This window comes from Sabethes cyaneus, chromosome 1, assembly GCF_943734655.1.
Source record: "Sabethes cyaneus chromosome 1, idSabCyanKW18_F2, whole genome shotgun sequence".
NCBI lineage: Eukaryota > Metazoa > Arthropoda > Insecta > Diptera > Culicidae > Sabethes > Sabethes cyaneus.
This window is the reverse complement of record NC_071353.1, coordinates 109,156,166-109,169,812: the sequence shown is the minus strand read 5'-3', so window position 1 is coordinate 109,169,812 and position 13,647 is coordinate 109,156,166. Positions and strand designations below refer to the sequence as shown.

Sequence of the window (13,647 nt, the reverse complement as noted above, 5' to 3'; positions counted from 1 at the left end):
CGGGCTGTCGTCCAACATCCTCACGACGTGCCCAGCCCATCGCAGGCGACCGATTTTTGTGGTGTAAGCGATGGATGGTTCCCTAAGCAGCTGATGCAATTCATGATTCGTTCGCCTCCTCCACGTTCCGTCTTCCATCTGCACTCCGCCGTAGATGACGCGTAACACCTTCCGTTCGAAAACACTAAGGGCACGTTGGTTCTCCACGAGCATAGTCCACGCCTCATGGCCGTATAGGACTACCGGTCTAATCAGCGTCTTGTAGATTGTTAACTTCGGGCGGTGGCGAATTTTGTTCGATCGCAGCGTCCTACGGAGTTCAAAGTAGGCACGATTTCCTGCCATAATGCGTCTTTGTATTTCTTTGCTGGTGTTGTCTGCGGTAACCAGTGAGTCCAGCCCAACAAACACCGAAGCTGAATTAAAATGCTACTGATTTGGTCACAGCTGATTTAACTCTGAATACAGGTGGTAGACGCTGAATAAATTTAAGCAAAGACCTCTGTATTGTATAAGTGATTAAGCAGCCAACGAATGCGCTGTAAATCAGCTGCTTCACATAATAGTGTCACAAGCAGATTAGGCGCATCTTCAACCTCTCCACAACTCGTCAATATTCTCAATAATTGTGCTATAAACGATTTGTCATCCTAATAAACAGCCCTCCCACGACCAAACCCACGACACATTTATGCGCTGATTAAGTATTTTAGCATCCATTATTATTCAGCCATAGCTGAATCGAATAAAATTTATGTAAACAATTCTACTATACTTATTCAGCCGAAATTGGAGAACTTATACAACCTATTTCGCTTGAGGTAGAAAAAACACTTGTTAAGCAATTATATCGCCCTTTATATAACCTCTGTCCGCCTTGTTTCCAGCTTTGCGTAAATTCGTTATTTAAAACGCGCAAAAGCCTCTATTAAGCTCCATTGCAGCTTCGAAAGCAGCTATTAGCAAGCCCGAAGCTTGATAAAATCCCCAACTTTACATGTTTAAGAGCTGAAAAAAGTTTTTTATTTCTAAAACTAAACCATAGTTCTGCCTCACGTAGAATAAATTCAGCTATAAAAGCGTTTGATCAGTCTGAAATTGTTACTTGGGTAGCTGCTTTCAAAGCTGCAATGGAGCTTAATAGAGGCTTTGCGTGTTTTTAAATAACCAATTTGCGCAATTCTGTCAATTCTATTTTTAGAACGAGCAATAGTTTTGCAGTGCTCTTTCAGTCGCTTAATCAACGTTTCATCAACCTTTAGGCAGCCAAAAATAATCTATTTTTAAATTTCAAAAATGGAACGCATCATATTTATTTTGCTTTGGCGTCATTAGCAGCTATATTTTTAATTTCGAATAACTTGAATTCGTATTTGCAAGCTAATTAGAAATGCATGTCTTCATCTTTCGGGAACAGCATGAGCAATTGCTGTTTACGAGTTGGTTTCAGGCGATCCAAGCTGCATAAAGTAAATAGTCAAATGGTGTTTGACCAAGCGAAGTTTAAACTACTTTAAGTTTTTCCAAACCAGCTATCCTCCAAAGCTGATAAACAAGCTTAATAGCGGATTTTTCTGCTAAACAATCCGATTCTAAACAGCCATAAACATAGAGCCGTTTTACGGTTGCTTAAAGGTGTTAAAGTGGCTTTATAAACCAGTAGACGCTTTCATTAGGCTCACAGCTTTCAAATTGCTTTAAAGCTGCTTAAGGGTGTTAAGGTGGCTTTACAAACTAATACCAAGCTTTCATTCGGTTCACAGCACACATACTGTCAGATCATAGAGTTTCGCAATTCGACTGGCAGCAAAAATATTTGTCAGTTATCGACATTATCGACTGCTTCAAGTGTAAAGATATTTTCACTGTCTGTTCTGCAGATGCAGATGGGGCGGATCATACGATGAGTGCTTATGGATCAGAAGATGGCGGTTCAATTCCCGAAAGATGATGACATGCAACTTTAATTAGCTTGCATATACGAATTCAAGTTATTCAAAATAAATATGACGCGTTCTATTCTTTTTTAAATTTAAAAATAGATTATTTGTTGACTGCATAAAGGTTGATAAGACGTTGATTAAGCGACTGAAAAAGCATTGCAAAACTATTTCTCGTTCTAAAAATAGAATTGACAGAATTGCGCAAATTGGTTATTTAAAAACACGCAAAAGCCTCTCTTAAGCTCCATTACAGCTTTGAAAGCAGTTACCCAAGTAACAATTCCAGGCTGATCAAACATTTTTTAGCTGAATTTATTCAACTTATGGCTGAACTATGGTTTAGTATTAGAAATAAAAACATTTTTTCAGCTCCTAAACATCTAAGTCAAGCTTCAGGCTTGCTAATAGCTGCTTTGAAGCTGTAATGTAGCTTAATAGAGGCTTTTGCGCGTTTTGAAATAACCAATTTGCGCAAAGCTGGAAACAAAGCGCACAAAGGCGATATAACTGCTTAACAAGGGTTTTTCCGAGTCGAATAAAATAGGTTGTATAAGTTCTCCAATTTCAGCTGAATAAGTATTGTACAGTTATTTATATAAATTTTATTCGTTGGATATTCAGCTATGGCTGAATAATTGTGGCTGCTAAAATGTTTATTCAGCGGATAAATGTTTCTTGGGCACATGCACGAACTCTTCTGCCACATCGATTTCATCACCGTCAAAATGAATGCAGGGAAGGAGGTCAGCATTCACTTCTCTAGAACCTCTTCCTTTCGTGTATTTTGTTTTCGATGAAAGCCCATCAGCTTGCCGTAACCCTCTTCGAGATTCAAAGGGACTCGAGACTGCCCTTGATACTCGAACAACACACATTATTCGATCCAACGTCGCCTTGACCTTGAAGGGAGAGTACCTTGTAGGCGGTGTTCAACACTGTGATTGCGCGGTAATTACAACAATCCAGCTTGTCGCCCTTTTTGTAGATCGGGCACACGATGCCTTCCGTCCACTCCTCCGGTTGTAGCTCCTCCTCTCAAATCTTGACAATGACCCAGTGCAGCGCTCTAGCTAGTGCGTCTGCACCGTATTTCAGCCCAATACTTGCGATATTTGAATTTCATGCCGCAATAGAAATAAGTTTGCACGGCAAAGTTATGGATCTAGAAACCGGAGGTCTATGCTGGAAGGAATGTCTTATTTTCCCGTGGAATCATGTAGGCGACATTGCATATAGATCCACCAAACCACTTATGATCCTTCACGAACAGCATTGACATGAAAGTTGCTAGATAAATTCGATTGTGCAGTAATTATACTTGCATACAATGGGAAACTCTTGAGGTGATGGTGGCTACCCCCATACATATACATACATACCATACAAGTACGCGTGGCACTGATTTTTTTTGTTTATTTATTTACTTATTTATTTATTTTTTTATTTGTTTATTTATTCGCTTAGGATATTACGCGTTATCCAGCCATTTACCAGTCTAGGATCGCTGCACTAGCCCCGTAATTGTCCTGTACTCTAATAACCGGTTGCGAAGTCTGTCGCTAAGGAGGGTCAAGTCATAGATACATTGGCCTTGCCTAATGTCATCAAAGAGAACATAGCCAAATACCGTCGAGCAAGGAACCAGTTGACTACGATTCTGAGGAGTAAAAAGGGCCAAAAGGGGGACAAATCGTGTTCGTGAATAATTAGAACAACTATTCCGAGCTAATGACACGCGCCAGTTTTACGAAAAGCTGAACAAAACTTGTAAATGCTACGCACGAATCTGATCGAGCAAACGAGTGCGAGATGGTCGACGGGTGAAAGCAGTTCTTCGTTGAACACCTCAATGGCAAAGTTGAAGAAGGAGGCGGAGCGGAAGTTAATGTCGCAAAATCGAGTTGCTGAAGACCAACAAAGCCGCTGGTAAGGGCCGCTTACCGGTAATGCTTTCTAAACATGACCGAGAAATGCTGGCAACGGTTCTACAGGGTGTTCAATAAGTTCGAATACAACTTTTTATCTTTGTGTAAGTGCGCATCATGTGCATTCTGTGTATTGGTATTGGTGTCAGCTTTAGCCTTATATATAGGCTAACCGACGCGCAAGGTGTCGACTTGATGTCATTTGTTATTTGTTTACCGCGCGCGATGAAGGAGTACCGTCGTAGTAAAGTTGTTTGCGAGAGGTGAGCGACCCGGTGACATATTTCGGCGATCGAAATCCCACGAGGTGAAGCGGAATTTCATCTATAACACCATCCGTCGGGACCGGGAGACGGGCTCAGCCAAGGACCGTGTTAGACCTGGGCGGCCGCGTTCGGCGAGGACGCCAGCACTCATCTAGGTGGTAAGGAAGCGGCTTCGTCGAAAAATGAACCGCTCGATCCGGAAGACCGCTGTTGACCTGGATGTGCCGATCGGGACTGACTACACCATCATGGTGAAGGACCTGGGATGCAAGCCGTACAAGAAACGCACAGTTCACGGGGTAACGGAGGCTACAACGAAGAAGAGGCTGGACAGAGCAAAACTGATACTTTCGCGGCACTCTGGTCAGGAGTTCGTGTTTTCTGATAAGAAACTCTTCATCTTGCAACAGCCGCACAGTATCCAAAATGATCGGCTGTTGGCCCCGACGTTGGCCAGCATCGCCCCGTCCCACATAAATATTCCGCGGTTCCAGAACGCCGCGTCGGTGATGGTTTGGGGGGCCGTATCCAAGCATGGGAAGCTTCCACTGGTGTTTATCGCGAAAAACGTGAAAATCATCGCCACGTACTATAAGACCGGGGTTCTGGAGAAGGTCATGGCCCCGGCACTTCGTGACCTCTACGGGAAAGATCATTGCGTCTTTCAACAGGACGGCGCACCGGACCACACGGCGAATATCGTCCAAGCGTGGTGTCGGGAGAATTTGACTGATTTTCTCGATAAGACTTTGTGGCCTCCCAGCTCCCCGGATCTTAATCCCCTGGACTTTTATGTATGATCGTACACGCTGGCCAAGCAGAGCGAACATAAAGTGAGCACTATGGACCAATTTAAGAAGCTCATTTCCAAGATCTGGGACGAGATGCCCATGGATCAGGTGCGTGCCGCGTGTGTTTTTTTTTTTTTTGAGAAACGTCTCAAGCTAGTCATAAAGCACAAAGGGGGGGGTGCTTCCTCTCCAAATGTGTCGTAAAGGTTCTCAATAACCACTACTTTAATAAAAATTGACTTAGAAAAAAATATCTTATATTTTCATTTTTTAAACACATTTTTAAAGTGTATTCGAACTTATTGAACACCCTGTATACTGGGGTATTTCAAGATTTTGGAGCAGAAGAAGCTACCGGAGGAATGGATGAAAGGAGTGCTTTTTCCAATCTACAAAAAGGGTGATTGGCACGACTGCTGCAACTATCGCGGCATAACGCTGGTAACTACCGCCTACAAGATACCCAAATCCTATTACGCCGGCTGTCACCGAAAGCACAGAGCTTTGTAGGGAATTACCAGGCGCTTCATGAGGGCTCTCGCAACTATGGACCAAATTTTTACCATCCTATCTTGAAGAAATGTCGGTAGTACAACGTGCCCACGCATCACATCTTTATTCAAAGCAGGGTACGATATAGTCAATCAAGACCAGCATGGTAGACAATGCACGAACACGGTTCCGGATAAACCGACGCGACTGATCAAAGCTACATTCGATCGCGCAATGTGTTTCCTGCGCATCTCGGGGACACTCCTGAATCCCTTCGAGATGCGGTGAGGGTTGAGGCATGGTGATTTATCGTGCATACTGCTCAACATCGCTCTTGACGGGATGATCCGACGAGTGAGCATCGAAACGAGAGGAACGATTTTCACCAAAGGTAACCAACTCCTAGGATTTGCAGATGACTTATATTTCAAAGGCAAGAACTTTGCGACAAGGTAGGCAATCTACCCCAGACTGAAAACGGAGTCTAGGAAGATTGGGCTAAAACTAAATGCGGAAGGAAACAAACAAGTGCCTCCCACAAACGGCAACCGTTGACGGTGACAAACTAGAAGTGGTAGATGAGTTCGTGTATTTGGGATCGCTGGTGACCGATTAAGGAGTCTAAGACCGATCTAAGCGATGTAAACGAAGAAGAAAAAATTGAACTATTTCTTATCTGGCTCTCGTCCAAATAAACCAAAACCAAAACTTGAACTTCAAGCCATGAAAAAAGAATCAACTAACTTTTTGGACAAATAAGTTCATTTGGTTTTTGTGCATAAAATTGAATGTTATTTGTAGTTATTGTTATCAATAGTTAAACTAACTACATAATTTCCATTTTCATTTTCGACCTAGACAAGCCATCTCGCACGTTGAGCTTCTTCTGTTACTGAAGTCGGCGATGTTGTTAAAGAGCATGATTTTCACCGCGTTACCATCCGGCATCCCTACGAGATGGCCGGGCACACTCTCCCGATTTTCGTCAGGTGTACATAAAGGTCCAAACATAATGCTGCGTCAACGCATCCGTCAGCGCCAATTTAACAGTTAAGCCATGGGAAAACTGTCAGAGTAACGTTGACGAACGCGTTGAAGCAACATTCTGGTTGGCCCCATCTTGGTTTCGTATGCTTCTTGATCGTAGCGTCTTGCAAGGGGCATAGTATGTCCGATTTCCTGATTGAATGCGCCGCTGGGTCTCCAAACTCGTGTTGTTTTCCGCGGTCACCAGTAATCCTAAGTACGCAAACTCTACCACTCCCAGTTTATCAACCTGCGAGGCGCAAGTGTCTCCTTCGAGCATCTACATTTCATGTGTTTGGTCTTTGCCGAATTTATATTTAGACCAATCCTCTTAGCATCCGCTTTCGGTCTAGCACAGATTGACTCCACAGTCGCAAAGTTTCTAGCTATAATGTCAAAATCATCTGTGAATCTATAGGATTCACTCTTGCTGAAAGTCGTGATTCTCGTTTCTATACCCACTAGTGGAATTACTATCTCAACAGCGATGCTAAATAGCAAGCCGGATCAAACGTTACTTTGTCTTAACTCAACCCTCGCCACCATGGAGAGTAGCCGTGGGGTGGATTTTGAGGGTTAAGACCACCCGAAGCCAAATTTATAATCGGCACTGTCAAATGCGAATACTGTATTGCCAAACTGTAACATAACACGTTAATGCAAATACAGCAAGCGTTAACGGACAAAACGAAATATCATATAAGCGTGACGTTCTGGCTAGAATGGAACACTCTAGATTCGGCATACGCCAAAGAAGGTATATGATATACTGTCGTCTCGTCGCTATCGGTTCCTGCTCGATCTAAGTTAGACCCCTCTAGTAATATACCGACTTAGATATTGTGGTTTGGAAGGAAGGAGATCGTTCATTAATCGCATAGCCAAGATTATGTCCACGTTTAATCTCTAAATTCAGCACTAAATTCATGTTCAAGTTGAAGTGATCAAGCCCGTGCACAGGTCTAGGTCCAAAAAGCGAAGGCACAAGCCTAAATGCAAGTCGAAATCCAAATCCAAATACAATCGCAAGCAAAGCTTGGCACGCTCTTTTCGCTTCGATTTTACTCCTCTGATTACTGCACCCAAACCGAGCAGAATTTGAAAAAGTAATGTACGGGACATTTGTAGAATTAGTTGTTATCTGCGCTTTGCAGATGAAAGTAATGTTTTATTTTTTGTATTTACGGCGCTATAAGGCTGCTACCCTGTTGGTAGCAAAAAGAGCGCTCTTTTTGCTACCAACACACCATTGCAGACGTGTGTGGAGCAGATGGTGGCGTAGCTGTTTTGGAAGGTAACTTCGAACGAAGCCTAACCTTGGCGCTGACTACGGCCTCCTTCTTTAACCTCTAAAGGGGCGTGTAATTGGTCATTAGAATTGCTTAGGAAGGAATACAAACCAACAGCGGGAAGGAATAGAATTATCTCATTATACAACTGTTATAATGTTAATGTCCCACATAAAATTCATGTCAGTTCCGACAGTGATAAGCTACAAGCTTCCTTTTTGTTTTCCTGTTTGTTTGTCTAACTAAACACACATAAAAAACAGCATAATAAGAAGTATTTACATCTACTTCCAAGAAATATATAGCATTGACTAGTGCCATTTTATTCAAACCGTTACATATCATGCTAGCATCTCGGTGGCGCTATTTATTTCATATTTTTCCCTCCCTTACTCCGAAATAGTGGAGGTCATCCCTCGTTAAATCTACAAAAAAAATACCTCTTCTAGTCCAAGTTACACTGTATACCTTGCTGTACACAGGTATCCTGTCCAACACAACGGGTTACGAAACGGGGAAAGCGTTACTGACCGTGCCACTTTGTGCCTCAACACCGCAACACCACACACAAACACACACCGTACCTATCGTCTTGACCATCATCGCCAGCACTGATTTTTTGCTTTTGATTTTCGGCTTGCCTTCTTTTGCATATATGCAAATGCACCTGCGGTCGATGTTTAGCTGCATTTTGCTCCTTCCGTCATTCGCTGACGGCGCATTATTACTGCACCCAGAGCACGTTCTAGTAATCGTAGTCTGTGCATTGTGCTTCCTAACCTATAGCCATACTGCCCAACATATTCTAGCGTATGAATGGGTGAATGATTTATCGGCATGTTGTTAACCGATTTCCGTTCTTCCTCCCTATTAGTAGCATTATTTCCGCTCTTCCTTACACTAGAAACGAAAATTTCAATAACTAACTTCGACATTATCCTCTCCACAGGTGGCGGCTCGTTTCTGCGAGGGCGGACACCGGTGTCTGCCACCGAAGGAATGCTGCGCCCAGGGTTGCTGTTACCTGTATGCACCGCCTAGCGCCCCGCGAACGCCAACTCCGGCAACGGACCACGTACTGAATCTGTTCTTCATCAACCATTGGTACTTTTGGTGCTTTCTGCTGGCAATAGTGCTAGCTCTGCTGTGTGCCTGTTCCCTATGGAAGAAACGTCGTCAGCTGTGCGGCTGGGGCTCGCCGGGTCACCATTCACAGTCGGAAGGGGACTCGGCAGGATCATGCTACGCACCACCCCAATATAGTCGGTGCAACTCCTTCCACATCCATGCTCCACCACCATACACTGAGGTAAGTTGAAAATAAACAAAAAAAAACACGGCTTTTTCTACTGAACTCTACTGACTTTTCCAGGTGACATCCAAACCGGATCTCTACCCACTAGTTTTCAGTTATGCTGGTGACACTGCGAAAGGTGGCGGCGTTGGAGGAGGCGGGGCTAACTACCTAATGGTTCAATATTTTCGAAACTACATCGTGCGACCGGTGGGTTCGCTGTCTGGCACCAGTACGGTAGATTCACTTAGTTCTAGCTTTATATGTACGGCTAACGAAGCGAACACGCTAATACCTCCGCCGTATTCCCGAGCAGCCAGTCCGGATCTTTCCATTTCGATTCGGAATTATAACGGCATTCCAAGGTCTGCTTCACAGCAAGCCTGTACACTGGAAGGAGCTTCCAGTGGTCACAGACCTAATTCGGTTCCGAACTCGAATTATTACAGTGGATTTATCGGGAGTCATGGTTTTGTTTTACGACCATCAGAAAGTGCCCAATTCAATAACAATGGCGGAGAAGGGGCCAACAGTGGTAGCGGTGGCCGAGGCAGTGAGCAATCGGGCAGCTCCGCCCAAATGTCTGGCTCACAAAGTGACCACTATCGATTTAGTGTACATAACAGCAACAATAACAATAACAGCATAGTCAGTGAAGTTTCCAACCCTATGGGATTGGTGTACGCGCAGCATCACCCAGCCCCAGCTGGGGCTTCCAGCTGCAACAATTCGGTTGAAGGAAACTTGGATAACATGCCAGTTGCAATCAATGACGAACCCCTCAGTAGCAACAATACTAACAACGCAAACAGTTGCATAACTACGCACAGAGACAGTCTAACGAATGCCAATATTTACAGCTCGTGCGGCTCGATCGGCGGAATCTCTATAACGATTCCAGCCAACTCCGAAAACGAATATCAAGACCTTAACGCACTGCGGCGTAGTCTGGAAACATGCTGCCAAATTCTGCAACAGAAGCAGGCACAATTCCGCACCCATCAGCAGCCTTCCTCCGGATTTACGGCAAACAGCGAAGATTCACCCATCAACGTGGAGCTGGCGAAAAAGTTCGAAGGCATGCGCTGTTCGTATATCGGTTCAAACACGGGTTCCAATGTATCGAGCTTAGCGAATTTAGGTACTCCAGACTCGCCACCTCGCGCCACCAGCCCGACATTGGAAGTCCGTGAGTTGCTGGAACAAATACGACAACTACAGAGTGTGAGTACAACGAACAGCACCAGCGAAGGTGTTATTATAATAAATCCACAAGTTCAGGCCTTGGAGGCGTCTGCAAATGTATCGAACTGTTCGATTAATGCGCTAAACAGCAACGCTAGTAGTACAGCTACAGCACCACCTGCAACAGCTTCCTCTAGCCACCCTCCAAGGCGGCCTTCATCGCTGATAAGTAAGAAAAAATTCTTCTCTAAAGTCACCTCCTCGCAGGGAACCGCATTTGGGGGCCATAAAGCGATGTACATTCCTATCTCATCCAATCAAAATCATGGTATCGGAATGCCGTCAAACAGTGGCCGGTCACTGTGGAGTCCCTCGTCGGCAGCGAGTGCCGCCGCTGCCGGTCTACTGGGACGCAGTCGTGCTCGTTGCAGTTGGATATCGAAGTCGGCACCGACAACGCCGGGAACGGCTCTCCCACCCGCCGGAGGACTCGGAAGCGGCGGCGCAGGAGGACCGATTGGCGATCACAGTCCATTGCTGCTGAACGAGCAGGACGAAGACGGCGAGCAAAACGTGTAGAGTGGGCACCGCCGCTAGAAGCCGGGTGGCTTTCCGCCGTGGGTGGCCTTGGGCTTTAGAAAGCTTTTCATGAGTTTTTTTCTGGTCATTTGAAATGAATGTGTCAAAATTACTATTAACGGTAGAAAAGAGAGACAATCAGTTCGCTGCAACACGGAACGGTGCATTGGTTAGAGTTTTGTCGTCATGTTTGTGCCTGTAAACTTAGGTTTGAGAAGAGATAGAGGGAAGCCGCACGGTGGTGGTTGGTGGACAACTGGTCACTAGACTAGTATGAGTTGGAGTTGTGAAAAGGTCAACAGGTGGAAATCTTGAATTGAAAGACCATACAATGATGTAGTTTTATCCTAAAAAGACACTACCACAAAAGCTTATTTAGCCTCATTCCATTGTCGTCGTTAGCAGTAAAGAGCCGGGATGGCTCGAGTTGTTTTAACCAGTCGTCTCCATTCAATTCGATCTTGGGCCCCTCGTCGCCAATTTCCCAGTCGTCTCAGAGGTAAGGCAGAGGTAGAGGCAAATCACTCTCGATCTGGTTAAGTCATCTTGCACGTTGGGCCCCTTTCTTCTTGATCGTGTTGGTTGGGTTGTTGAAAAGAACTGTCTTCGTCGCACTGTCATCGGCATCTTTACGACAGGTCCGGCCCACCATAGCCTACTAACTTTCATCAGATGTACAATGAGAACCTCTCCAATCAGTACCAGCAGCTCGTGATTCATACGACTCAGTCACTCTCCGCTTTCAGTTTATACTCCGCCAAATAGCGTCCGCAGCACCTTCCGCTCGAACATGGCAAGGGTGCGTATGCTCCCAGTGAGCAGCATCACAGCGTCAAGTTCATAAAGAATTACCGGTCTGATGAGGGTTTTGTACATTGTCAACTTCGTGCAGCGGCGTATGCTTCTTGGTCGTAGCGTTTTGCGTTTTCCCATTTGAGTGCGTCGCTGGATCTCCTATATGGTGTTGTCCGCGGTCACCAGCGATCCTAAATACATGAACTCATCTACCACTTCTAGTTCGTTACTGTCCGTGAGAGGCACACATTTGTTTCCTTTGAGCCTCTTCTTTCCATGTATTTGGTCTTCGATGCATTTATTTTTAGTCCAATTCTCATGGACTCCGTTTTCAGTCTAACGTAGATTGCCTCCATTGTCGCAAAGTTCCTGGCTATGAAATCAAAGTTATCCGCAAATCCTAGCTGTTGGCTACCCTTGGTGAAAAGCGTACCTCTCGTTTCGCTGCCCGCTCCTCGGATCACCCCCCTCAAGAGCGATTTTGAACAGCATTCAGGATAAGCCGTCACCTTGCCTCAATCCGCGCCTCGATGGGACACGAGAGTGTCCCCGAGATGCGCACGAAGCACATCACTCGATCCAATGTAGCTCTGATCAGTCACGTCAGTTTATCCGGAAAACCATGTTCGTGCATTATCTGCCATAACTGGTCTCGGTCGACTGTATCGTATGCTGCCTTGAAATCAATAAAGATGTGATGCGTAAGCACGTTGAACTTCCGACATTTCTGCAATATCTTTCGGATGCTGATCCCCATAAAGATAATTCCCTATGAAACCCTGTGCTATCGGTAACAGCCGACATAACAAAATCTGGAAGAGTACCTTGTAGGCGGCGTTCACCAGCGATAGTCGCAGCAGTCGAACCAATCACCCTTTTTGTAGATGGGACAAACCTCTCTTTCCATCCATTCCTCCGGTTGCGCCTCCTTCTCCCAAATCTTGCATATTATCCCGTTGCCTGCGCTTCTCGGCCATGTTTATAAAGCTCTGCCGGTAGGCACCAGCGGGTTTGGTGGTCTTCAGCAACCCGATTTCGCGTTTGATTTCTTGGAGATCAGGTGCTGGGATATTACACTCTTCCAAGCGCACTCCTAGATTACCTTCCGTTTCGCCTCCTTCTGAAACTTCGCCGTTGAGATATTCATCGAAGAACTGCTGCCATAAACGACTCCTCCGATAGTTTCTCTTTCTAAATTCTGAAAATTATTCAATAAAGTGCCGTTAGCTATTGCTGGATCTCATAAGCTGGCATGCTGCTATTGTTCGTGGACACTTCCACTTCCACATCGAGAACGTACCCTGAAAGACCCCAACTCGGCTACACTAACAATAGATTTATGAATTCGCCACTTTAGCGGAAACCACGAAGTTTTTTGGTGTCTTAGTCAACAACATTCGAGTTAAGATTTGCAGCGCCAATCTAGTCTCCAACAGAACAATAACAAAGGAAATACAAGCAGGTGTAAACAACTGTGGCAACGAAAAGCTTGTAGAACGAAACATGTGATCCGGGATCAAATCAACACAATCCTTTTCACCAATGCGCATTGCACCGGCTCAATTCCACACTAGCTTTCATCGGCACTTGCATACGCTACGAAACAAAGTGTTTCATTCGTTTAGAGACGTTTAGAAAAAAAATTCAACAAACATAAAAACACCTGAAATGTATGAACAACAGCAAAACAAACGAACAAGCTGACAACAATAGTAGCCATATGACCAATAAATAACATGGAGTTTGTCGAATTACTCAGATTAGCAATCATTTTGCCAGGAGGAATCAAATTTGGAATAATGAAAAATAACCTTTAACTATTTGTGACGCTTGTCAGAGGTTTTGACAGCAAGGTATGTGTTTTTTGCGTGTACCGTAATGGCTTTCTGTTTAAATTTGAGAACACCTTATACCGCTTAGCTGCATTAGAACACTTCAATGCACTGCGAAAGCTCTGAATTCGCTGCTAAATCTTAATAGTTTTCCTGAGAAAACCAACACTTAACGAACTACCACAGACAAACAGACGCATTAATTCCATCGTCCATGCAAAAACCGCACA

At 44.7% G+C, this 13,647-nt stretch overlaps 1 protein-coding gene across 1 annotated transcript; it reads left to right on the top strand.

The window, feature by feature from the left end:
- Nucleotides 1-1,182: 1,182 nt before the first annotated feature.
- Nucleotides 1,183-10,790, top strand: LOC128732592 (hybrid signal transduction histidine kinase M; the record flags this gene model as incomplete). Its single annotated transcript, XM_053825873.1, has 3 exons — nt 1,183-1,206; nt 8,682-9,041; nt 9,105-10,790. Coding segments are annotated over 3 exons (2,070 nt in total), but the record flags the coding sequence as incomplete, so codon positions are not given.
- Nucleotides 10,791-13,647: the final 2,857 nt, after the last annotated feature.